General features: G+C 39.4%; 1 protein-coding gene across 1 annotated transcript in view; it reads left to right on the top strand.

Annotated features, from left to right (window-relative positions):
- DOCK8 (dedicator of cytokinesis 8) overlaps positions 1 to 20,263 on the top strand; it is a 96,607-nt gene extending 76,344 nt beyond the window's left edge. The window contains exons 35-48 of the mRNA XM_009677671.2: positions 594 to 728; positions 2,405 to 2,557; positions 3,670 to 3,828; positions 4,607 to 4,707; positions 5,176 to 5,368; positions 10,039 to 10,182; positions 11,061 to 11,192; positions 12,063 to 12,197; positions 12,780 to 12,869; positions 13,272 to 13,508; positions 14,124 to 14,267; positions 15,837 to 15,943; positions 16,857 to 17,024; positions 17,697 to 20,263. Of these exons, the coding sequence (XP_009675966.2) occupies positions 594 to 728; positions 2,405 to 2,557; positions 3,670 to 3,828; positions 4,607 to 4,707; positions 5,176 to 5,368; positions 10,039 to 10,182; positions 11,061 to 11,192; positions 12,063 to 12,197; positions 12,780 to 12,869; positions 13,272 to 13,508; positions 14,124 to 14,267; positions 15,837 to 15,943; positions 16,857 to 17,024; positions 17,697 to 17,757 (1,959 nt within the window). The 3' untranslated portion in view covers positions 17,758 to 20,263. The remainder of the gene's footprint in view (positions 1 to 593; positions 729 to 2,404; positions 2,558 to 3,669; positions 3,829 to 4,606; positions 4,708 to 5,175; positions 5,369 to 10,038; positions 10,183 to 11,060; positions 11,193 to 12,062; positions 12,198 to 12,779; positions 12,870 to 13,271; positions 13,509 to 14,123; positions 14,268 to 15,836; positions 15,944 to 16,856; positions 17,025 to 17,696) is intronic.
- Positions 20,264 to 24,411: the final 4,148 nt, after the last annotated feature.

Here is a 24,411-nt window from a genome sequence, read left to right as displayed (position 1 = left end):
TACTGGAGCAATGTACATATTCATATATAGTGAGGGCAAACTGGTTCTGAAAATCTGCTCCTAGAAAAGCTTTTAGCTACTAGATTCTTACATGACTAGGCACATTTTTGCATAGCACCCCTCACTACTCTCAGTCTCCCTGCTGTCCAGGTTGTGAGTTTGAGCAGAGCGTACCAGTCTACCTATCTAACCTATATGCCCAAGAAATCAGACCATGAGGGAATGGGGAAGGCTGGTGCTTGCTCGCCATAGAAGCGCTTCCTAATGCAAGGCACATGAAATAGTGGCCAGAAGATGAACCGAGCTTCAGAAGTCACTGCAGAAGGTGGCTGAGCTAAAAATGCATTGGAGGGTCTTCTGATGTTGAGAAACAGTTGAACATTTTCCCCTTGATCTTTCTGATCTCTACAGAAGTGATTTGAATTTCCTCTGTAGCAGACGCTAACAAATGAAAAAAGCTGTGATAACCAACCTCATGTTATTTGGGCTTATGAGAATCTTGCAGACAGGAGAGGAGAACTCTGGTTCTTGCGTACCAGTTCACTGCTGAATTGCCTCATGCAATTATTGTTGGTTTTCTCTTCCATGTGTAGGCAAGCTTTGCAGCAGAGTGCCGTGACAATCTTTTGGGAGGAGTCCTAAAGGTCCTGGTAAACTCTCTTGGCTGTGATCAGAGCACAACTTACCTGACTCATTGTTTTGGTACCCTCAGAGCTCTCATTGCTAAGGTATGTTGTTTATATACTTTTGTTTTCCTGCTTACAGTCAGAGTAGAGTCAGAGCAGAGCTGTGTCCATCCACTCAACAGCTGTGCTGTAGCATTCATTAAATATGTTTAGCATGTGTAAATGCTCATGTCTGTCGGTAGGGACATTCATGACTGTTCAGGCACTTCTACAGCTACTGTAGGACTATTTGGTTGACCACACAAAATGGAGTAACTGAATGAGAATAACCTCATGGTTCTAGCAACTGATTGTGAAAAATAGAGGATTTGCTAATAAAAAGGTAAAAAGCCCTACCCAATATATTTCAAATGCCTTCCAATTTTAATTTTTAGGAATGTTAACATCACGGATCACACAGGTGCTATAAAGTCAATTTTAAATCACTGTCTTATCGGGATCAATTTCCAACCAGTCAGGTGCAGGAGAAATCAAAACTAGCTCTTCTAAGACCAGGGGTTTGTTCTAGGTTTCTGATTCTAAGATAGATTTTAGATTTCTAAGAAGTTTCTAAGATGTTGACAAATTTTTTCTTCATTCTATCTGAAAACTAAACCTCATTCTAATCTCACTTTCATTTATGTATCCCAGAGGAAAATAATTTGTTTGCAAAATGTATATGAAGACAGAATTTGACCCAAAATGTTTATAATATAGGTCATAGTGGGTTAGTTGCTTCATGAGGACTCTCTAAAATCTGGTTAAGAATCATTCTCTTGCGAGGAAAAATATTTCCACTTATAAGACAGATGGAAAAATCCATTAAATGTATTTTTCTCCTAAAATATTCTAAAATGCAAATAGCAAGCAGTATACTGCTGTCCAATTAATGCCTGTCTGTTGTTAAATATGGATTGGCTGACAAAGCCTAATTACAGGGTAGATATCTGAGCAGTTACAAAATTCATAATTATGTTCTCATTGTACTTTACTTTGAGAGCTAGCTTCCAATTAAAAACATGCATTTTGTGAAGCAATCATTATTCTTATTGAAAGAATAATGTCTTCATTCTAGTTAAGCTGACTCGGTTCTGTATTTTATGAAGCAATCATTCAAATTACTTCTGTTACACCATAGGTATATACATGTTATTTTGCAAACAAATAAAAACAATAGAACATTGTGCTAAAAGGTGTGTAATATGAATTAGACATACAACAGTGAGCTAATGGAGTGAAGAAAGGCATGTAGGGTGGACTGTTCAAGTTTGATGGTATACCGTAGAAGGAAGAACGTTCTGGAGGGCAAGTGAGGGGTCGGACACTAATTAGAAAAACTTGTAATTGCTCCTTATTCTTAAGGAAATATTTGCATGTTTCGTCAACTATCACATACTCTGGAAATAGCAACTCTTTTCATGCTTGTAAGAATTTTGCAATATTTGGTGTTTTTGAAAGCTCCTGGATCCCTGGGACTTCTTTCTCTTGCTTTTTGTCCCTCTTTTTTTAAACTCAAAGGCTATTTTAAAACTTCTATTTTAATACTTCTTCTGTAGAAAAGCTTGAAAATGGAATCTATAGAGGCACAAAAATCAGAAGTCCAAATCAAAAGAATGTAAAATGAAGTTTTTGTAAATTTTAACCTTTGTCTGAATCCAGGGGTTTTTGTGTACTACGCTCATGATATTGTAGTGGGCAGAATTTACAGTAATGAATGGTATCTTCTCTGTCTTTCTTAGTTTGGAGATTTCCTGTTTGAAGAGGAGGTGGAACAGTGTGCTGACCTGTGTCAAAGAGTCCTTCATCACTGCAGCAGCAGCATGGATATTACACGAAGTCAAGCCTGTGCCACACTCTATCTCCTCATGAGATACAGCTTCAGCTCCACCAGTGTAAGATATTGCAAACAGCAGTAGACTTTGTGCTACCTTTTTTGCGAAGAGTGGAAGCTGAAACTGAAAGTGTGATAAAAAAACAAAAAGCATCAGCAGATAAAGCAATGTGTCCTGTATTATGCTGTTTTACACATTTTAACCTGAATAAGAGGCAGAAGTGTAGGGGCAGAGTAGCTTTAATATAATTATTGTTCAGTATTTTGTTCAGGAAAATGTGACACTTTTCTGCAACATCTGTAAATGCATCTCTAAATGGAACAGTGTTAGATCTCTGAGAGCAAGAACTAAACAAAGTCGTAAGCAAAAGCCTTCATTTGCCTCCTAATATTTTTCAGTCTTGTATCAGAATTGCTTAAACTTTACTTGCCATACAGACCAGTTCTGTTCTGATGCAACTGAGGCGTCAGCAGAACTGCTGTATATTGATGTTATTGTGATATTTTTCATTTGGCATTTGGTCGCTACGAACTGTAAAACTAGACTGTGATTCTCCCCACACATATGGAGCAAAGTATGTGTGCTATGCATGTAGATTCACAATGTCCTAGCATGTAAGGACACTCATGTGCATTTTGGATAGTACCTGATCTTGCACAGCATTGTTTCCCCAGGCTGTTACTTTAAAAACCTTGAATATGTAGAAAGTGTTGGCTTTGCAGGAGGAGAATTTGTCTTGAAACACCGTCATCAGCAAGGCATGGTGCATCAGTCCAGGTGAAGCCCTCAGAGGCTTTATGCTTTACAAACTTGTTTCCAGAATGTTTTCCCAGTCCTGCTTCCTGTCCTTCTCAGTAGATGGCCTGATCTGTAGCAGAGGAGGAAAGAGGGAGAATTCTGACTTCCCCTTGTCTCATTCAAGCATGTGTATTTGAAGGTACATTCTTGCCACAAAGCATGGATGTGTCAGGACTGGGGACTTTTGACTTAACCAGGTAGCACCCGAGATCACTCACCTGAGTGGTGAATTTAACCCACTCAGTATGGGCAAGAGAAACTGAGTTTATTCAGTAAACAGAAACATGTGAGCAGATATATGTGGTGCAGTACAGGCATCATTTTCTCTCTCTCTCTCTCTCTCTCCCCCCCCCCCCCCTTTTTTTTTTTGAAAGAATTTTGCAAGAGTGAAAATGCAGGTGACCATGTCACTAGCCTCTTTGGTTGGCAAATCACCCGAGTTTAATGAGGAATTCCTTCGACGATCCTTACGAACCATCCTGGCCTATGCAGAGGAAGATGTGGATATGCAGCCAACTCCATTTCCTATTCAGGTTGAATCTTTTGTGGCATCCACTGCTTATTACAGGAGCTTTCACATAGGAATGTGTTGGAGCAAGTCCTAGATCTCAGTCTTCCAGAGCAGGGAAAGTAAGGAAGCAGGTGTTATTGCCTAAGCTAAGCTCTAATACAACAATAAGTGAAGAAGAAGTGGAGCACATAATTCCATAGCACAATATTTTAAGGAGGTCCACTGGAATCATGTTGGATGAAACTCATCTTTTAGCTTTATGCACAACATTGTCCTAGAACCCAGCAGGAACTGTACCCTGTAAGAGTTCTCCAAGCTGGGGTTTGATTCTTTATATTTTCAGAAAAGCAACATCATAGGAACTTCCCTCCCTTTTTCAATTCATAAAGCAGCAACAGCAGCAATAATGAAATTTTTTTCAGGCAGCTGTTAGTTGCTTTGCTGAAATGCAGCTTGTATCGAAGACTTAAAAAATCATCTGCTTTGATACCAGTTCAGCTAAAGGTGAACTCCATTAGTGCTTAAAATTTTTGCTTTGTAGGTTTTTTTCCCCCATTCAAAAATAAACAGGTCAACTAATTCCAGCTTGTGTATTAATGTGATTTGCTATGTCAGCTAGCACTATTTGCTGCATTAAATTGAGTTGGGAAAACATATCTAGTAGCAAGCCAGCATCTTAATATTCCTTGGGCAAGAGGGATTAAGAGAAAGTAACAGGTCATCTGGTGCAGATGCCAGTAGATTTCTAACAGAAAAGATAAACGCCTGAGAAATGCGTATTGATGTTTGTATTACTCCAGGTAGAGGAGCTGCTATGTAATCTGAACAGCATTCTGTCAGATACAGTGAAAATGAGGGAATTTCAGGAAGATCCGGAGATGCTCATGGATCTCATGTACAGGTGAATCCATTTGGAATTGCTACTGAGGAAATTCTGCAGTGAAGTAAGCACAAGAACTGTGCATTTTAGGGACAAGCTACAGAGATACTCTCTAGCTGTTCGATTTGTGTATGTTCCTGCTTTAGCATAGTAAATATCTATCTGGGGGACCAGGCTGAATGGGACGGAAAACGTTGCTGTGGAGCCGTTGGGAGATAGATGGAGGGCATGCATTTCAGTAAGGATGGGACTCAGGAATTAATAAACACATAAGAGTCCTGAGGTCAGCAGTTTTACTCCCTTCATACCCCTTCTGCATCCTGGTTACACCTGCCAACCCATTTCTTTTGCTCTGTGTCCAGTGAAACACATTCACAGGTTAGAGACAGATGTGTTTACTTTAATTCAACCTCGGTAGAGAATTATGAAGATCTTTTTTATTTCTGAGAAGAGAAAATCGTTCATACCTGTTGTATCCTATGTTGTTAGAATTGCCAAAGGCTACCAGACATCGCCCGACTTGAGGCTGACTTGGCTGCAGAACATGGCAGAAAAGCACACCAAGAGGAAGTGCTACACAGAGGCAGCCATGTGTCTGGTTCACGCTGCAGCGCTGGTGGCAGAATACCTCAGCATGCTTGAAGATCGTAGTTATCTCCCCGTGGGCAGCGTCAGCTTTCAGGTAAGAAGATCTAAAGCTCTGGTGGCATAAGGGTGGGATGGCCTATTTTAAGTTATGTATTCCTTCCTGTGTTAAGCATAGTAGAAGTGCACATGTTGTTGGTAGGAAAACTTACAATGACAGAGAATCCCTCACCAGTCTTGGTAGGTTGTTCCAATGATTTATTAAGCTCACTGCTGAAAAATGGTACTTTAGTGTCTGCCTATCTCTAGGTTCCATTTCCAGCCTTTGGATACTGTAATCTCTTGTTTGCTAAACAGAAGCCCTATATTATCACATATTTTTTCCTAGAATTGTCACTTATCAACTGTGACAGATATATCTTTCAACCTTCTTTCTGATAAGCTATGAAATTGGACTTGCTCAATTCTTTTAGGCATGTTCTCCAGTCCTTTGACTGTCCTCTGATTGCTAGCCAACTTCTTTTTGAATGATGAATGACCAGTCACAATGGTCTGTAGGTAGTCACACCAAAGTCAAATAAAAATGCCCTTAAGCTCTTTAAAAGAACCCTGGGAAGTGTCTCTCAGTTTATATCTCCAAAGACTCCACTGACACTTTTTGGCCATACTGTGCTCATTACTCAGTGACACAGTGATCTTTCCCAGAGGGTTATGTTGGTTTTGTTTTTTAGGGTTCTTTTCTACATCCTGCAAATAAAAGCTTCATTCTTTGCTATCAGAGCAACATTTTGAAATGTAGATATTTGTTGATATATTACTTAACATATCATGTTGTATTGGTGATCTGCCTCTGAACTGACTTCATATGCAAACTTAGGGATTTTTTTCAGTTTGTTCCAGTACATTAATAAAAAATAGAAATGCCTTAGCCCCTGAAAATATTCCCATATGTTGATGATTCCTCATTTATGATTACCTTCTAAGATCTGTGAGCCCATTTTTCATTCATACAATGTTTGCTGCAATGATTTTGAATCATTCTAATTAATTAATAGAAGTGTTGTGCAGTACTAACTCAAATGTTGCACAGATGTCTATTGTTTGGCCACTGTTGCATTTCTCAGATTTCTGTATTCTAATGTTGAGTCAGATTAATTACAGTGTCTTTCATTTTTTCATTAGTAAAATCTTGTATCAGTATTTCCACTGTTTTGCCTAGGATGTCAGACTGGTAAGCCTACCACTACTGGCTTATCTTGTTTGCTTTTTTAAAAACAAGGTCCCTAAAGCACATTTCCTCCTCTGGAGCTTAGCCAGTTTTCCAAAACGTATGGAAACTCAGTATTAGCTGTCTAAATAGCCTTTTGCTTAATTCATTCAAACAGTTAATGGGCCAGATGATTTTGAGATGGCTAGTATTAGTAACTGGTACAGTCATCGTCCCTTGATATAACCACATCATTTTTTCCCTCTAAAATAGTAAATGTGAATATCATTGAACCATGTGGCATTTTGCACTGGCTTTAGTATGCTGGCCCTTATATTAACAATTCCACCATAGCCATAGCCAGTGGACTAGTGTTATTGTTAGAATTGCTTTGCTCTTGCACTACTTATATGCTCACTTTTTACTGGCTAAACTTCTGGCCATGGATTTATACTTCTCTCATCTTTCATCCCTTATCCGTTTCATATGCTTCCTAACTTCTGACTTACACTCAGTACTTCTATTTACTCCTTTTCCTGCACTGGTTACATAGATTCGCCTGTATCCAAGTGATACTGCCTTCACTTGCCACATGTCATGCTACTCGCAGACTACCTTGAATGACTGTAGTCTGACACACTTGATCCTAATGCAATTCCTCCTTTCATTTCTCTCAGATTATGCAGATTTCTATGAATGGGTATGTTTCCTTTTATTTTAGAGAACTGAAGATAAGGCACTAGGCAAGCAAAAACTTAAGTTTAAAAGCACCTTAGCCAGATCAGACTTTCTCATCAAAATGCTTGTGTAAATACATGTTTGCCAAAGGGGTGGTTGTTCCACAGGAGAGGTAATGAAATGCATTAATGACCCAAACCCAATTACGCACCTCTTTATCTGACAGCATAATTGTGAACTTCAGTATACTCAATAACAATAATTAACTATAATAACAGTTTGTATTTTTACAAAGCCTTTCAGGAGAGGAGTTCCCATTCTTTACAAACAGGTTTGTGTTTTGTAGCACCTGTGATCGCCTTATTTGGATGATCTTGTTCAAGAGAGCCTAACACTACACACAGAGTCTGGGCTTTGTCTGGAATTCCAGATCTCGCTCACTGAATCCGTGCGTCCCTTTCTGCATTTTGCTGTGCAGGAACCTTCTCAGCTCAGACATGAACTAATGTTGGTGAAATACGTTCAGTTGCTGATTTGTGGCTAATATTAATGTGTATAATAAATATTATTCTGGATGAGGAGAAGTATTATCTCCTTTTTACAGCTGAGTAAAGTGAGGCAGCAAAGGATTAAATCATTTGACCTCAGTTTCCTGCAGTGACTCTGTTAGCATCCAGAAAACTGACTGGCAGTAGAGTGATGCCTGTTCCTCGTACTAGGCCAGACAAAACTGTATGTTTCCCACCATGCAGTCATAAAACTATCCCTGGAGGTAGGAAAGACTTTCAGTGAAATTCTCTTTGAGCTCAATTCATGTTTACACTAAATACCCTTTACAACTGATAAGGGAGAACTCAAAGTCAGTATGAATCACATATGGATTGACTTTAAAAGCTACTTTATATTATCACAGACCAGGACTTAGAGTGTGTCTATCTGCTCAGGCATACAGCTTATTAGTCTAGGCCCAGCACTAGGTTAATTCAACTGTGCTCCTTCTGGAATCTAAATTGCAGGTTAGCTTAGCCATCTCTAATGTGGTAACAAGGGCTGGGGATCACTGTCAAGTCTCTCAAGTTTACACCTGTTGCTGTGTTTATTTTCCTTAAAGAAAACTAGGCATATAAGGTCCATAATAATTGCAGATGATACACATGGTGACTTGTGTATTGTTTATCAGCTTTTACTATGTAAGAGACTTATAAAATTCTTCCAGGTGGAAGGTGGATAAAAGCAAAAGGCAGATGAGTTATGTACACTGTGCAAAAGATCGTGCAAGCCCCAGAAATATATCATAGAGGTACTTTCCTGCTAGAGTGTGTGGACTATAAAACATGCAAATACATTTCTGACTAGAAAGTTATCGCAGGTTTAAAGCCAAAAAACAGATAAATTGGTATCTGCAGTTTTCTTGGCTTCTTCTTACAAGTGAATCACTACTCTGGACTCTTTTCCCAATGCTACAAAAAAACGGCCATCAAGGGCTGCTTTCCATTCTGTAAAAATACTTTCTAGTGGCTTCTGTTACAGAAAGAGAAAAACAGAAACTGAGCTGTAGCATGGGTTGTAGGAGTTGCCCCAGGAAGGTACCAGGAAGGCTAACTCTGGTTGGTTGTCATCTTCATTTGGCTTGGTAAGCCAAAGCAGCATGCATAAGCTAAAATATGCTCTAAATTTTCTCTCTAACTGCGTTTCAGATGTATTCTTAACTCCTAGTTATGCTGCCCTGAGCTTTGCACTTACCCTCTCAGTGGGGCTAACGTGATGCACAGACTAGACACTGATGACAGCCTATTTAGAGCAAGTTTCACCCACTGAGAAATAAATATATCCATAAAACTCATTGAGAAAAGTCTCAAGCTGCTAGCGATGTGTGATGCCAATTCTATATGTAAAATCTGGCCAATTGCAACAGTGTTCAGTGTCTCTGCCATTTCATAAATATATCTTTCAGAAATCTGATAGCTAGCCAGCAGGCATTTATCTTTCACTTGGACAGATTGGCATTGTCAGTTTCTGCTAAAATGAGACACAGTTACCCTAATTTAACTCCTTCCAATTACTAGCAAATGAAAGGTTAGCACTTCTGCTGCTGTTGAAAGTTACAGATGCTAGTTCCATACTGAATGTACACATATACTAATGTGTATTTACATGTATTTCTATGTATTCTAAAATTTCTAATGTTGACTCTACCTAGTGTCATTTATCCAAATAGATCCTAAAGAATTGTAGACATGTTATTTATTGGCTGAGAATCTCAAAGAGTGACTAATCTTAGCTGGTTTATTTTTATTTAAATAAACAACAAGGTCAAAGACATTAAAGAAAAACTAAGTAAATTCTGCAGGATCAGGGTGTGGATGCTAAGACAAGAAGCAACATTTAAGTATTGCAGTTTTAAGAAGAATGTTGTACTTCTCCTCTACTTGCACAAGTTAAATTAACAACTTCAAAGCTCAGCTCCTTCCAAAAAACAGGAGGTCTCAGGTGCAGCTTGGAATTTTCTGCCTCTGGGTTAAAAGCAACTAAAAGGTCATCATTGCTAATGACCGCTGCCGCGCAGGAAATTCAGTGAATCGCAGCTTCATAGAAATCCCTCCAGAGGGAGGTCAGCTGGTGACCTACAGGAGTCTGTCTTTTAAAAGTGAGGCAAGAAATAAAGTTCAGGATTCCTGTAACAAAACTTGTGACCTGTCATTGTGGAGATTTACGATGTTACATTAGCTTCTAGATGGAATTTAGCTGTGTATCCCCTGGCTGCACCTCTGTGGTTTCATCCTTCTTCCTGTCATGTAAATATACTGAAATTGTATCTGCTTGGGTTTTTACTGTAGCCTATTGGTCTAGGTGTCTGATTTCTCTGCCTTGATTTATTTCAGAACATTTCATCCAATGTGCTAGAGGAGTCTGCTGTTTCAGATGATATTTTGTCTCCAGATGAAGATGGTATATGTTCTGGGAGGTACTTCTCAGAAAGTGGCCTGGTAGGGCTACTAGAACAAGCAGCAGAGCTCTTCAGCACGGTGAGTGAGGGCCAAAAGCAATGCCAGGAGCAATCTGGGTCGGATCCATGGCTTGTTTTCATGTGCATGAGAAAAGGAAGGCTTACTTCTCAACAAGGTTCACAGAACTGCCCATGGAAAATAACAGGGGCAGAGATGCTCCTTCCAGCTGACCCAGTCCTGCTTCAGTTGACTAAGCACACTTTCTGGGTAGTCTAACTCAGCCATATGCCCACCACTACTGTGGGAACTACAGGCCTCATAGGCTGCTAACCTTTACTGGGAAGGGGTTGTGAAAGCACAAACTAAGCCTTCTGTTTTTTCCATGGGATGGTACATTTTAAAAAGATCTTGCTTAAGCTGTACATTTTAGGAAATATGAGGGAGTTACTCCTGTGCTTTCAGAGTACAGCCACTGGCCTCATAATCTACACTTACTGAGTTGACAGTCATGATGTTAATACTCTAAGCAGCTCATTTGGCCTCATTTGGCCATTAAGAAAAATCATGTGGATTCCTGTTGTCCAGATGCAGGTCTGAAGGCTCTTTGCTTTTGATAAAACCATTCATGTTGAACAAGGACGTTCCCTTCCTCTCACCTGAGTTTGTAAATGTTCTGGCCTCCCACTAGAAACCATATGCATGATAGAATTCAGTTGTTTACATATGAGTTTGAGGTTGAGAGCCTGATAGACCTGCGACCCAGATTAGGTCCAGTTTGTGATTTGCTGCTCAGAACTACCTATTTACTATTACTGTTTGTAGAAAGCTAAAATAAGCCTCATACCAGATTAAAAAAAGAGCTCTCATAAGTCCACCATTAGTGGAAAACCGGTTTCTTTTCATAGTGCCTGAAGACTCATTTTTTATTCTCTGGGTTTTTTTTTTTTTCCTACAAGGGCGGTTTATATGAAACTGTGAATGAGGTTTACAAAATTGTCATCCCCATACTGGAAGCACATCGGGACTTCAGGAAGCTTACCTTGACACACAGCAAGCTACAGAAGGCTTTTGACAGCATTATCAACAAGGTACTTAGAAGGCAAGGCACTGCTAGCAAGACACATTGCTGGGTTGCACTGTTTGTTTCTGGCTAGTGATTGTAAAAATGTACATATGAAATAGATCCATTTCCTTTTTCCAGCCTAAGCTTCCATCTCCTCTGGCCTACCTGTGAAGGGCAGTCTACAGTAAAAAGAAACCTAATGAATCAGAGAAACATGTACAGTCAAGAGAAGGCTATGTTCTCCTTACAAGGAAACAAACAAAAAAAAGAGATGAATCTAAAATTGTTTGAGTTACAGAAAAACAGCTGAACAGGTCAAATTTAAACGAAGAACATGCATGGCTCCAGCTGGCCCCAGCTGTTTAAGAAAAGTAATCTTCTTATCAATTAACTAGTGTTTTTAATTACAAAAATGGAAGAAATGGGAAAACCTGGCTTCTCAGCCCTCACACTGCTCCGTTATTTCTCTTTCTCCGGAAGAATTTTACTATTGAGTTTATTCAGTCTCAAATTCTTATGGGCTTTCATTTATGGACTTATGGTTGCAAAATTCAAATTTTGTGGAAGTGCATGCAGTGAAATTAAAAAATACAACAAATATGTTCTTTTTGGTCTGTAAAAGTCATTTCATAGTCAAACTAAATCTCAGCTTTAAATTTCAGCCAAATATCCATTTAACTTACATGCTTTTCTTCATAAATATGTTTTCAATGCTTTTAATAGATCAGCACCAAAAATATATGGAATCAAATTTGGTTCTGAAATATGGGAAAGTTGAGGATTAGTGGATTTTTTTATATATCAGTTGGGGGAAGGGAGAGTCATCCAACTGAAATTATGTTGACATGGAAAAATAAGTAATGTAGTAAGTGTCCTCCTCCTTTTTATCATTTAGGGTCAAAAGAGAATGTTTGGAACTTACTTCCGTGTTGGTTTCTATGGATCCAAATTTGGAGACTTAGATGAACAAGAATTTGTTTATAAGGAACCTGCAATTACCAAACTTCCTGAGATTGCTCACAGATTAGAGGTAAAGAAAAAAAACACTGTATCAGTATGATCTCCTATGTTATGCTATACTTTCTAAAGAACCCACAGGGTGCTAGTATTTTTACTGCTGTATAAAAGTCAGTCATGAACTGATTTGTAACAGATTATTCTCTTTGTATATATATCCTTTCTGTTGCAGCCTTCTGTTATATATATATCCTTCTGTTGCTTTCCACAGCAGAATGAAAAGAGTGGTCTATTCTGTGTATCTTGAGGCCATGTGTCTTATGGGGAAGTTTGTAATATGTCGAATGATGTGATTTGAGCAGTCCAGAAGTTTGATTTGGTACTTTTCTGAACTACTTCTTGGAGCTGGGATATTCCCTTCTTATCTCTTCAGCTAGAGCTGTGCTTTTTACTTAGCGACTCAGAGTGAGCTTTGCCAGTATAATGCCTTACCTTTGGCAGCTGTGGTTCACTAAGTAGCATCCTTACTGTACGGATCCCAGAAACTGCCATAGTTACTTCCTTTTCTGAGAGGCATAGATATTATTACACAGATAATTAGCATTGTATTAAGGAGTACTAAAATAACTCTGTGATAATTCTGTTACCTTCTCAGGGATTTTATGGCCAGTGTTTTGGAGAGGATGCTGTGGAGGTGATTAAAGACTCCACTCCTGTAGAAAAAAGCAAGCTGGATCCTAACAAGGTATGGAAAGCTGACAGAATTCAGTGCTTCATCACAGAAGAGAAAGGAAGAGAGAGAAAATCCCCTGTAATACTTGAACAGTAAGGCACCAAGAAAATCTCAGCTGTATCTGTGTGGCCAGGGTTGCCCTTACAAGCCTACATGAATTAGTTTGGTAACTAGTTATAAAGCATGGAAAATGAAAGTTCTGATCTCCAGTCTCTGTTCTGGCGCGGATCCCCAGAGTTATGCTGTACCCTGGGGCTTTGTTTCCCCAGAGGTAAGTTTTGTCAGCTCTGGAGAGGAGTAGGAGTCCTGAAGTATTTGCAGCTGTGCGCTTAGCCATGGGATATTTCATCTAGGCCATTCCTTTTGCACTCGTTGTGTGTCAAGTACTGTAATGATTCTTCCTTCTCTCCTCAGGCATACATACAAATTACTTTTGTGGAGCCCTATTTTGATGAATATGAGATGAAAGACAGGATAACCTATTTTGAGAAGAATTTCAACCTCTGTCGGTTCATGTACACTACACCTTTCACCATGGATGGGCATCCTAGGGGAGAGCTGAGTGAGCAGTACAAGAGGAACACCATCCTAACCACTATGCATGCTTTCCCCTACATCAAAACTAGGATCAATGTCATTCAAAAAGAAGAGGTAATTGGGTTCTGGGGACAGATCTCAGTTGTCAGGGGCTGAAGGAGTCTCTGGATGAGAAAATTTGCAAATTCAGTACTTGGCAGAAAAGAGAAAGCTGAATTTCTTAGACATGTTACATTCATAAACAGAAATGGCATAGAATGAGTAGACAAATACAAGACGGGTACTTTCTGTAGAGAAAAGAGGATGGAGAATATATATCCTTCTTTTAATATCCCAGTTGTAGTGCTGTGCGGGAGGGTGCATGAAGATGTATTTATGGCTGTACTTCTAGCTGATAAAGAGCAGGCAAAGACCTAAATCAAGCTCAGAACTGGTGCAGAGGCAAGGAAGCTTTATAACCGTAGGAAGTGCAAAACCATTGCAGACAAGAAGTCAGTAACTTAGAATAATAATGAATACATGCAAGTAGAGAGTCTGCAAATGAGAAGATGTCAGGAGGTTTTAGATCCGACCCAGCATCTACCAGGATGACATTTTGATTGAATGTTCTTCCTGGGTTTCATAGCCTCTGCTTCTGGCACGGGATGATGATGGTTGTATTGCCAGCTTTAGAACAGCTTGACTGTGCACATGATTCAGATAATAAGGCATCTCTTCTATTTTGATTAGTTTATTTTAACCCCAATTGAAGTTGCCATTGAAGATATGCAGAAAAAAACACAGGAACTAACTGCAGCCACCAACCAAGAGCCGCCAGATGCCAAAATGCTCCAGATGGTTTTGCAGGGCTCAGTTGGAGCCACTGTAAATCAGGTAAGGAATCCGAATCAGCCAGATGACAGAGTTTCTACATACTTATCTCACTGTGCTTTCTTTTCAGTGCTCATCTCTTGCACTACGAAAAGTTTGTCTAATCAGATGCATTTAAATTGGGCATTTAAACTTCGTTCCTTGGTATTTAGTCCTTGTGAACTGTCTATAAGATATGACTTCCTCTTCTGACATTTGGGGAGTATGGGTTGTTTATCCTCCTTATTTTGTGCATCTGTGCACACTTTCCAAGTCCTGACTGAAAGCAGAAATGCTAAAGTGCTGAGACATTCCATTTCCATGATACTGCTGCTCCAGCTGATGCAAGAGCTACTAGATACCTCTCACGGGAGCTTGTTTCACTCTCTGCAGACCCTGCAGTTTCACCTCGCTCAGCTGAGGTGTGGGTTTTACATTATAGTCTAAAGAATAATATAAATTGTCATAACATGGCTCTGTTGCCGAGGGAAGGTGTCCTGTGTTCCTGTACACCCCTCAGAGTACCCTCTCTTCTCTTAGGACAGGCATTTCTGCAAAGAACTGATCTGGCTGGGAAGAAAAGAAATTAATTGCTGATTTGATTTTCAGCTAACTCAGTTCCTCCATCTGGTTTGCTGTGCAGCAATACAATGACTTTTGTCAGGTAGAGGTGAGGACAAGCATTAGCAGCTAGGAATACAGAGAGGTGGGAGTGCTTCTTTAGGTTAAAGTGCTCGCTGAAATGCTGTCTTAGTCACACATGCAGATACCCACATCAGCCTTGTGAATGCGTATAGGGATTTTCCATTGCTAACACACTAGCCATCTCAGCCACTTCATTCACTAAAGGTATATCCTTGGGGAAAGAGAAAAATAGTAACTCTGCTGTGGCATCATCATAAGCCCAAAGAAAATACATGAAGTCAAAACCTGTGTGCCTGAAACGAAAGCTGAGATATAATAACAGTAACACATATATGCCCACTAACAAAGAAAGACAATAGAATAACCAGCTAAACCCAGAGTAAAAGCAAAAGTAAGAGAGAAAATTTGGCATTATCCACATTATCACAGAGCTTTGTTTCCTCATGAAAGACTGTATACTCTGTTTCTCCTTCTTCTTCATCAACCAGAATCTCCAGAGTGAAGTAAACACACTGTTGTAAACTTTGGAAAGAGTGTTCTCTTTCTGCAGTGGGCTTATCTAACTTCTTTGGGGTCTTGTCATGCCACACATAGGACCTCTGTTTCTCTCATGTACCCAGATTTGGTAGCAGAGCTATCCCACCTCTTCTTCTTTGCTCGGTAGAAATCATCCTTTCTCTTCTCTGTGGGGATTAGAGGAGAAATAGAAGCTGGAGAGAATGAAGTATGACGGGCAAAAATTCTACTTACCAAATGAAAAATAGGGAGAAAGGAGTAAAAAACATCCTGTTGTCGTGACTATGTATAGGTTTCGGGGTGTCTTTTTGTTTTGTTTTGGTTTTTTTTTGATTCCACTCAGTGAAATAATAGATAGCTTAACTAAACATATGGTCTGTTTTCAGTAAAAGCAGAAGTGTTTTTCTGACATTTTCCTGCTATTTCTATAAGGGACCGCTAGAGGTAGCCCAAGTGTTCCTGGCTGAAATTCCAGCGGACCCCAAACTTTATCGACATCACAACAAGCTGAGGTTGTGCTTCAAAGAGTTTATAATGAGGTTAGTAACACAAAATTGAATTGCTGAATTGCATCAATAATGGCAGTAATGATACAACAATAATACGACTGTGTAATTAATTATGCAAGCTGTCCTGGATCCGTGAATCCTGGAGTCTCAAGCTTTAGACAGTTGGTCCTGACCTGTTATCTGTGCTTTGTGGTCAAATGCTTTCATGTGGGCTTTGCATCCCAAGTGGGAACAAAGCCAATAAATTGAATTTTAACACTTCAAAAGAATTATGTAGAAATTAAGCTCTTCCTTTTTTTTTTTTTTTTAATCCTTTGACACCTGGCAGAAATCAAGCATTTCAGACCGTCTTGATTTTATTAAATGACATTGTTTATATAGTGGTTTCATAAGAAAATACTTACCCATCTCTGTCAAGCAAGAAAATATTTACCCATCTCTGTCAAGCAGACACGTTGGAATGAGTAGACACATGCAGTCTTTGCTTTGAGATATGCTTGTAAATTTTAACAAGCATACTCACATAGCAGTGTACTAATCTCTTTAGTCCAAAGGAAGCACAATTATTGAAGGATAAGTCTGAGTTAAATAAATATGAACCTCAGGCAGAGGATACAGTCCCTCCCTACTGACTGCTATTTTAGCTGCATCTATTTACTGTAGGTAGGAAAGTAGCTCAGTATTCTGCTGTTATTAAGTTTTTTTTTACTAGCTCCCTCATGCGTTGCTAATATCTCACAAATGTCACCTCAGTTTGCGTACATGGAAAAGACAGAGGTTTCCTACTAGTTCATTACTGTTTTGAACCTGGTAAGTTATCAGAGGAATGCCTAGCCCAGAGGAGCTGTATTTTAGCCATTCAGATTATCTAACATAAAGCTAATGAGTTCAACAGAACTAGGTGATATATGTCATGTCTTTTTTTAATTTTCCATTGGACTAGGTGTGGTGAAGCAGTGGAGAAAAACAAGCGCCTTATTACTGCTGACCAGAGGGAATATCAGCAAGAACTCAGAAAGAACTATGGGAAGCTGAAGGAGAACCTTAGACCCATGATTGAGAGGAAGATCCCAGAGCTGTACAAACCTGTAGTGAAAGTCCACAGTACAAGGTACAGCTAGGGCAGGACTATCTGTCTGTCGTACCTCCACACAAAAAGTGATTTTTCTGAAGGAAGAAAGGCCGTTTTACCAGCAGGTTTTGACATACAGCTAAAAACAGGCTAGAATGTATACCGTCAACTTCATATTTGATGAAAAAAGTCTGTTGACTTCCATTGGAGCTGAACATAGTATTAACTGTATTTCTCAAGTTGCTCCATCATGCGGTAGGGAACTGGTGTCCTTTTGATACATCATTAGAAGAGACTTCCCCTTTACCTTAACAGAAAGAGACTGGAAGCGTCTTGCATTAAAATACAGAATGGAAATAGAACATGTATGTATTTATTTTGAATGCATGGCACTTTGGGCTGTGAGCCAGCATGAAGTCAGAGTGATCCTTTCACTTCCAGATAACATAATCTGTTTTAGTCCTGTGACTGAGACAGATGGCTATTTATTCTTTTTACTTATGAATATTTGTTTCTTCGCAAAGCCAATGTGTCCAATGTGGGGCGGGAGTGGAAGAGGGAATATACTAACATAACAAATATCATGTTTCAATTGATGACCTGTCAGCTGCTCATTTTCACAAGGCAGGTATTTCTTTTTTTTTGCTTCCTTTCTTTCTTTCTTTCTTCTTTTTTTTTGCAAACTGTCTTTATGGATGCCTTTCATTGCAGGGACTCTTTTCGCAACCAAAGTTTTAGAAAATATGAAGCCCAGACTTCACAGAGCACCTAAGGATTGTCTGCCTCAGCCAAGGAAGAGCTTCATGCTACAGGCCAAAAATGTTTGCGTATTCAACATCTATGAAACTGGGAATCTCCTCCGCAAGAAAGCATGTGAGCTTTCTAGCCACCGTGCAAAAAATATTTATATAAGATCTCCAAGAACTGAGGGATAACTCCATATTAACTGAGGGCTTGGGAAGGAAGAGGGGTGTTTTATAGATGCTTTTTCATTTCATTTCATTTCATTTCATATCATGACTGTAAAATAGTCATAGAATGATGAAGGTCAGACCACTGATGTTATCAGTTGGATGAGGTCGGTCATCACTAACAGACAGAACTTTGTTAGGTTTGGCTGAAGTGTTATGTGAATCCAAATAATATGTCTAAGGGAGTTGAAGAATGATGTCTATTTACGTTCCTTTTCCATGACAGCATTTACGCATTGTCCTTTTGGCACTGGAACACATTCTACAAGTTAATCACGTATTTAAGTACTGTTTTAATGGGAAGGGACTTAGGCCCCAGCTCAATCTGTGCTGAGCTGGAGCACTAGGAAAGAGCAATTTCCTCAGTCAGTGTCTTTCATTCTTGGAGAATGGTCTTAAAATGCAAGGATAGTTCCTTATAAGTTTTCTTAACCAAAGCTCAGAAAGTAAGAAAAAGCAATGAGTAATTTTTATAGACCTTTTTCTGTTTTTTTTTTTTTTTTTTGTAAATACATGGACTACTACTTGACATGCTGTTGAATTTCTTAATAATCAATGTTATGTTTAGCAGAGCTAATAAGCAGTAGTTTAGAAGGATGGAGCTAAGCTGTAAGTGATTCTTTTATTATACAATGCTCTTATGTAGATAACCTTGTCCAAAACTTACTACATCAGCACAGAGCGAACATTTCATACAAAGCACTTCACTTGGGCTTTACTGCAGCATAAGAGAAATTAGCACATCATTTTTAATATCTAATGGTTGATTTTTTCTGAGTCCTGAGCAAACATTTTATTAAATAATCTTTACAGCACTTCTCTACAGTAAGGACATATCATTATTATCATTTTGCAGATGAAGGTGTTGACAGAGAGAGACAGACAGAGGAGACTATTAATGCTTTGCGAGGCATTTAGTGAGGCTATGACAAAGCCAAAATATGCATCGTGACCACACTGCCTACATAATCTTTATGTTTTGAAGCAAAGTTTGTGAAAGGGCCCCTCAGTATTGCTTCCTTCCCTCCACCTTTTCGGCATTTGAAAACGATGATTCAATGACAATTAGCATAAGTAACCCCGTTTGGCAAAAATAATAATGATGATAAAATTAAATGAAACAGTGAAACTGTCTCCTTTGTACATTATTATAGGGAATCAGAAAGAAATTCGAAATTCTAAATGCATGGCCTCTTTGTGAGTATAAGGGAGACTGAGGCTGCTGGTTTTAGTGGAAACATTTTGACTTTTGTGGCCATCTGCAGCCTTGCCATTTGGCAAAAGGGATTTTCCCGGCACTTCTGTTGACATCTGAGCTAGCTGGATGTTCAAAGCAGAATGTGGAAGATCCACAGAGATGATCAAACAAGATGAGATGTGGAAATAAGTTAAATAAACTCTATACTTAACACAGCTATATTTAAAAATAGCTCTTGGAGTGTAAGAAAATATTTCCCTTTTCATTCATAGTCTTCTTAAATGCAATAATCAGGAATAAGTACTGTACGATTTTGCAGTGAAAGCATCCAAAATCCACAAGCAAAGGTATAAAAAGCTTAAAGCAAAAGATACCTCTATGGAGTGACTTTTCTTTATACAGTTACTTTCAAACAGTTATAAGTTAAAAAGATGATTAATTTTCCAAAGCCCTGCAGCTATGACATCTGTGCCTGTCATAGCACAGATGTGCTAAAACTTGGCCCTTTATGTATTGTTTTTAACTGTCTATTCTAGGAGAAGGTCAGAAGAATATTGACACCAGTCAACCCTGTAATCCAGCCTCATTGTTTATAAGATGGTTATGCTTTACTGCTAAATAACAGAAACCTCAGGTAAACAGACAGAAAAAAAAAAAGCCTACAGGTGTACCAATATACTGGGTAAAAGTAACTTAAGTGTTTCATATTGTGCTGTCCTGTGCAATTGGGTCTCCTTGAATTGAAACTATACTCTGGACAATCGACATACTAAAGGACCCTTCACACACATTTTATGAGCTTACCCCTCATTTGACCAGTCTAGCCCTTGGTTTATAGCACATGCTGTCTTCTCCACAGAGGAATTATGGTTTGTACATTTCTATCAAGAGTTGAACTATGTGAAATGTAAATTGTCAGTCTAACGATAATTTGCAATAAAGTGACTGTTTCACAGGAAGTTCAGCAGTACCGTTGTGTTGTTCCTCATACCTCAGCAGAACCCAGCTGAAAACAAAACTTCAGCAGGAGCTTCCATGTAGAATCATTCAGCGGTAAATCCAGGGTCTGGAGGGGTTTGGTTTGTTTGTAGAATAAACTCTTGTCTCTATCCCTGTGGCATTTCGGAGACAATTACTTGCTTCCTTTTTCAAACCGTCTTCATTTGGTAGCTGTGAAAAATGGCAGGTAGCAAGCTCAAAGGCTGTAGATCATCCAGGCTATACGCAGCCCGATCACGCAGCAGGACACACTTGGAGCAGGTCGGGGCGAGCACACAACGCACACCACTGTCGGTGTCTGCAGAAGGGGCACGCGGCCGGAGTCCATGCTGGCCGTGGGAAGGCCAAGGATGCTCGATTCTCTGTGTTGTTTGGAAGTACCGAGCTAACCTGTCAGGATGTTTTGAACTCATATGAGCTGTCAAGGTGAGTGCTTTTGGTTAGTACGTTGTGTTATGTGGCTAGGCATTTCTGACCCAACACAAGCAGTCCTGCTGCTGCATTTCTAGGACTGGGGAACAGCAGCCTTACGGGGAGCACGCCTTGGGAGCTGTGTGGCAAATCATGCTTTGATGCTTCAACAGGCTACGGATCAAACGGGCGGGACCGTGAATAGCTATAGCCACCCTTGTGCTAGGTGAGGAGAAACTCAGTGTTGTCACTTACAAATGGCAGGGGCGGATTGCACAGCCTCTCCCTCTGGAAGCTGAACACTTCCATGTCAGATTTCCCACTTACCTGAATACTTTGAAAAATGAAAGCAAACCTTTTACTTCCTTTTTTCTTTTTTTTCTTTCCTTTCCCCCCCCACCCCAGCCTTTCAGAGTATTATCCTCTGAAATATTTCAGGAAGGGTGATGAAAGCATAGCTAGGAATCTGCAAGGTGTTACGATCTCTCAAGCAATGCTTGCTATGAAAATGAAGTGCATTAATAGTCAGCTGTGTTTTCCAGCACTAGAGTGCCACTTCCTTCTGGCAGACAAAAATACCTAAAAAGAGTGTTCACAAAGTGTTGCAGTTAGCACTGATTTGGGGTGTGGGGTGATTTTTGGAGTAGCTCAGCTGTCTATGTTTTAACCATTTTTAAGCTGACTAAATGGAATGGTTAAAAAATAATCAACAGGTCTTGATGAGTTGTTCCTGGTTGGGTAACGCTGCTCCAGTCTAATCAGTGCACTGAAAGGAGAAGGGGCCCCTGTGGAAAAAGTACTTCTTGATTGTGTAAATAAAGGAAATGCATACCCACGGTAGGGCTTGATTAGTATTGGGAAAGGCAGTAGTAAAATCTGGCACTGAATCCTTGACATTGTGACGTGAATACTCTTCAATGACTACTTAGGTGCTCAGTGAGGGGCTGGTTTAAATGAAGCAGTTCTTACTGAAATAATGACTGTTTTCCAAGTGCTCAAAAGTTAAAAAGCTAACCCTGGCAAAATTTCTTGTAAAAAATACAGTCACTCAGTGTTCACTCTGTAAAAAAATCTTGAAAACATCGAATTTAGATATCTAGCTGATTAAAACACGCCTTGCCCCCCAAAGCTTCTCAATAGTGGCTCTAGAAGATTAGTACAGAAAGCCCAAAAACTTGTAAAATTTGATTTTGATTGATTGTGTGTTTTAAGCAACCTGCTCCTTTGCACTCTTCAAATCAAAAGAGTTGCCTTTGGGAAAAAAAAAATATAAAGCAGAATTCTACTTTTTTTTTTTACTTCCCCTTAATGAACTTAAATGGCATATGCAGCGGTGTCCAGGACAGAACATGGATTTACTCCTCGTTACTACACAGATGCACTAGTTACAAATTGTGTACCTTCTTGGTGGAAATAGTTGTTAGGAGGAAAAATTGGGTCATACTTATTTAAAATGCTACATGTATAGAATTAAACAAAATAAACCTAAATAAAAACCTAAATACCCTAAACCATTACACACTTCTAATCTTTTTTTCTCTGACACAAAGTTGATTTTTTATTTCTATCTATGAATCTAATAGTTCTTTTAAAATTACCATTTTTTTCAGGAATAAGAGTTTTGCCTGTTTGCCTGTATTCATGGAATACTGCTAAACAAATATTGGAAGCCTACTAGGATTTGTGAAATCCTATTTACAAAGAAAACGAAGCTCTAATAACTAAAGGAGAAGGAATTTCATTTAGATTGTAGGAGGACTATGTTTTGCTTTGTTTAACAAACACCTGTAAAGCAACTGAAAGGGAAGATCTCCTATTCAAAGGACTGCAGATTTATGGCTTTTCAAATGTGAATGCCTACACGAATTTCTCGGCTCCCAAAAGAGATCTCCAGGAAAAACAGAAAAAGCAAACTTAGCAATGCTGATACATCTAAGACTTAAAAGTGCCAGAAAGCTATCTTAAACCCTCAAGCAAACAAATGCTTCAGGACTTTATAAACAATGAAGAAAGGAAGTAGCACAAAGTATGTCTTTTTCTTTGTTTGCAGGTCAGCTTCAAGAGAAATGAACAACCTCTTTTCAGCTATCAAATAAAAAAAAAAAAGGGTTTAAAGTGTTCCAAAAAAGGGTATGTTCCTTCTTGATTTAAAGCGTAAAATCCTAGACTCAAAACTAAGCCCTTGAGGGGGCATTTTTTCCAGCTGATAGTTAAAATAAAAAAAAAAAGAAAAGAAAAAAAAAAAGAAAAGAAAAGAAAAAAAAAGAAAAGAAAAAAAAAGAGCTAGCCTGCTGGCAGCTTTACAGTGATCAAGCTGATGTTGCTCGCCTCAGAGGTAGATCTCTCGGCAGCCTGGAACGATGCCATCTCCGCTCTAACTTCACGCTGTTGATGTTTTCACGTTGGGAAGAATAGTATTAAACCAACAAGGGTCTGAAAGATTTCGGAGCGACCTGCTTATGTAACAGTCTTCAAGCTCTGGTTAAATTAGGACGAGCGAAATTATTGCAGTCCGTAGCAGGTTAAGGAGAATAAAAGCAGACCCTCCATTTTCACCCTCCATTACTAGGTGAAAAGGAATGATGTTCAGCACAGGCTGCAGGGAAATCCAGTTGCCCCCAAGGCCTGCTGCAGCCCAGGACAAAGGCTGCAGCTGAGTGAGAGAAATCCAGCCATAAAGAAATAAATAAGTGATCAGAGAGCAAAAGATTAAAAACCTAACACACTGCTGGGAACAAAGGCAGTAGCACAATGGAAACGGAATTAAGGGCAGGTTAAAGTGCTGAACACATCTCACTTTCTAGGCTGTATGGGGGCACTCGGCACCAAACTGGGAGCTGTTGTGCTTAAATGGAAGCTGTCAGGCGAAAAGTAATCACACAAGCTTAAAAAATAATAATAATAAAGCAGGGAAAACCCTACGTTCTCTAATAAATTTTCCTTCTCATTTTTTGTTTTTACACTGCCTGCCTTGCTTTTGCTAGGTTCCTTCAAGGGCTGGAGAACTGCAAAGGCAGCAAACAAAAGGCACACTGTGCTTTCCCGTCGCTCCTTTGAAGGAGGCAGACTAAGCGCCTGAATTGTTACTTGCAGTGTGGGATCCAGGCAGCCTGGAACCAGTGGCCTGGCTCTGCAGGCCTCCTGCAACAAAGGATGCCAAGAATGACCACTGGTTACATGGCCTATGTAACAGAAGGGTTACCCTGACTTGAAATTATTCAGCTGAGACATGTGATTCTTCAGGAAGATGAGGTAAAGGTATATCATGAATTGCATGGTGAATGTCAATAAGGAATGATTACTCATACAATATGAGAATTATAAACATGATCAGACAGCAGATTTAAAGCAAACAGAGGAACTTTTTCACACCAACACTAGAACAAAGCTTTGAACTAAACTTTGGAACGCCTTGCCACAAGATGGTTTGGATTCTGAAAATATAAACATCTTCAAAAAGCAGTTGGACAAATCTATAGAAGGATGGCACGTCAAGATCTGGCTAAATCAACGAAGAAGGTGAATCCCAGCTTAGGAGGTCTTAGTATTGCAGCTCCCCAGGAGATGGGTGAGTATAATGATGGAAGCGTCTTTCTACGCTTGCTGTGTTCTCATTGTCTTTCCTAAGCATCTGCTTTTAGCCACTGTCAGAGACAGGAAGCTGGCCAAGGTGAATCTTATGTCATTACAAGTTTATAGCAGAGGATTTACTAGCGATGTTTCCAAGTAAAGACAAAATGTCCAGAGTGCTGCTGCCTTATAGCTCAGAGTGCCAGACAGGGACGGGTGCAAGTGTCTGCAAGCCATCTTAGCATACCACTCCTTTAATGGGACACTGCTTATGTGA

Source organism: Struthio camelus, chromosome Z, assembly GCF_040807025.1.
Source record: "Struthio camelus isolate bStrCam1 chromosome Z, bStrCam1.hap1, whole genome shotgun sequence".
NCBI lineage: Eukaryota > Metazoa > Chordata > Aves > Struthioniformes > Struthionidae > Struthio > Struthio camelus.
This window is presented reverse-complemented; position numbering and strand designations above follow the sequence as displayed.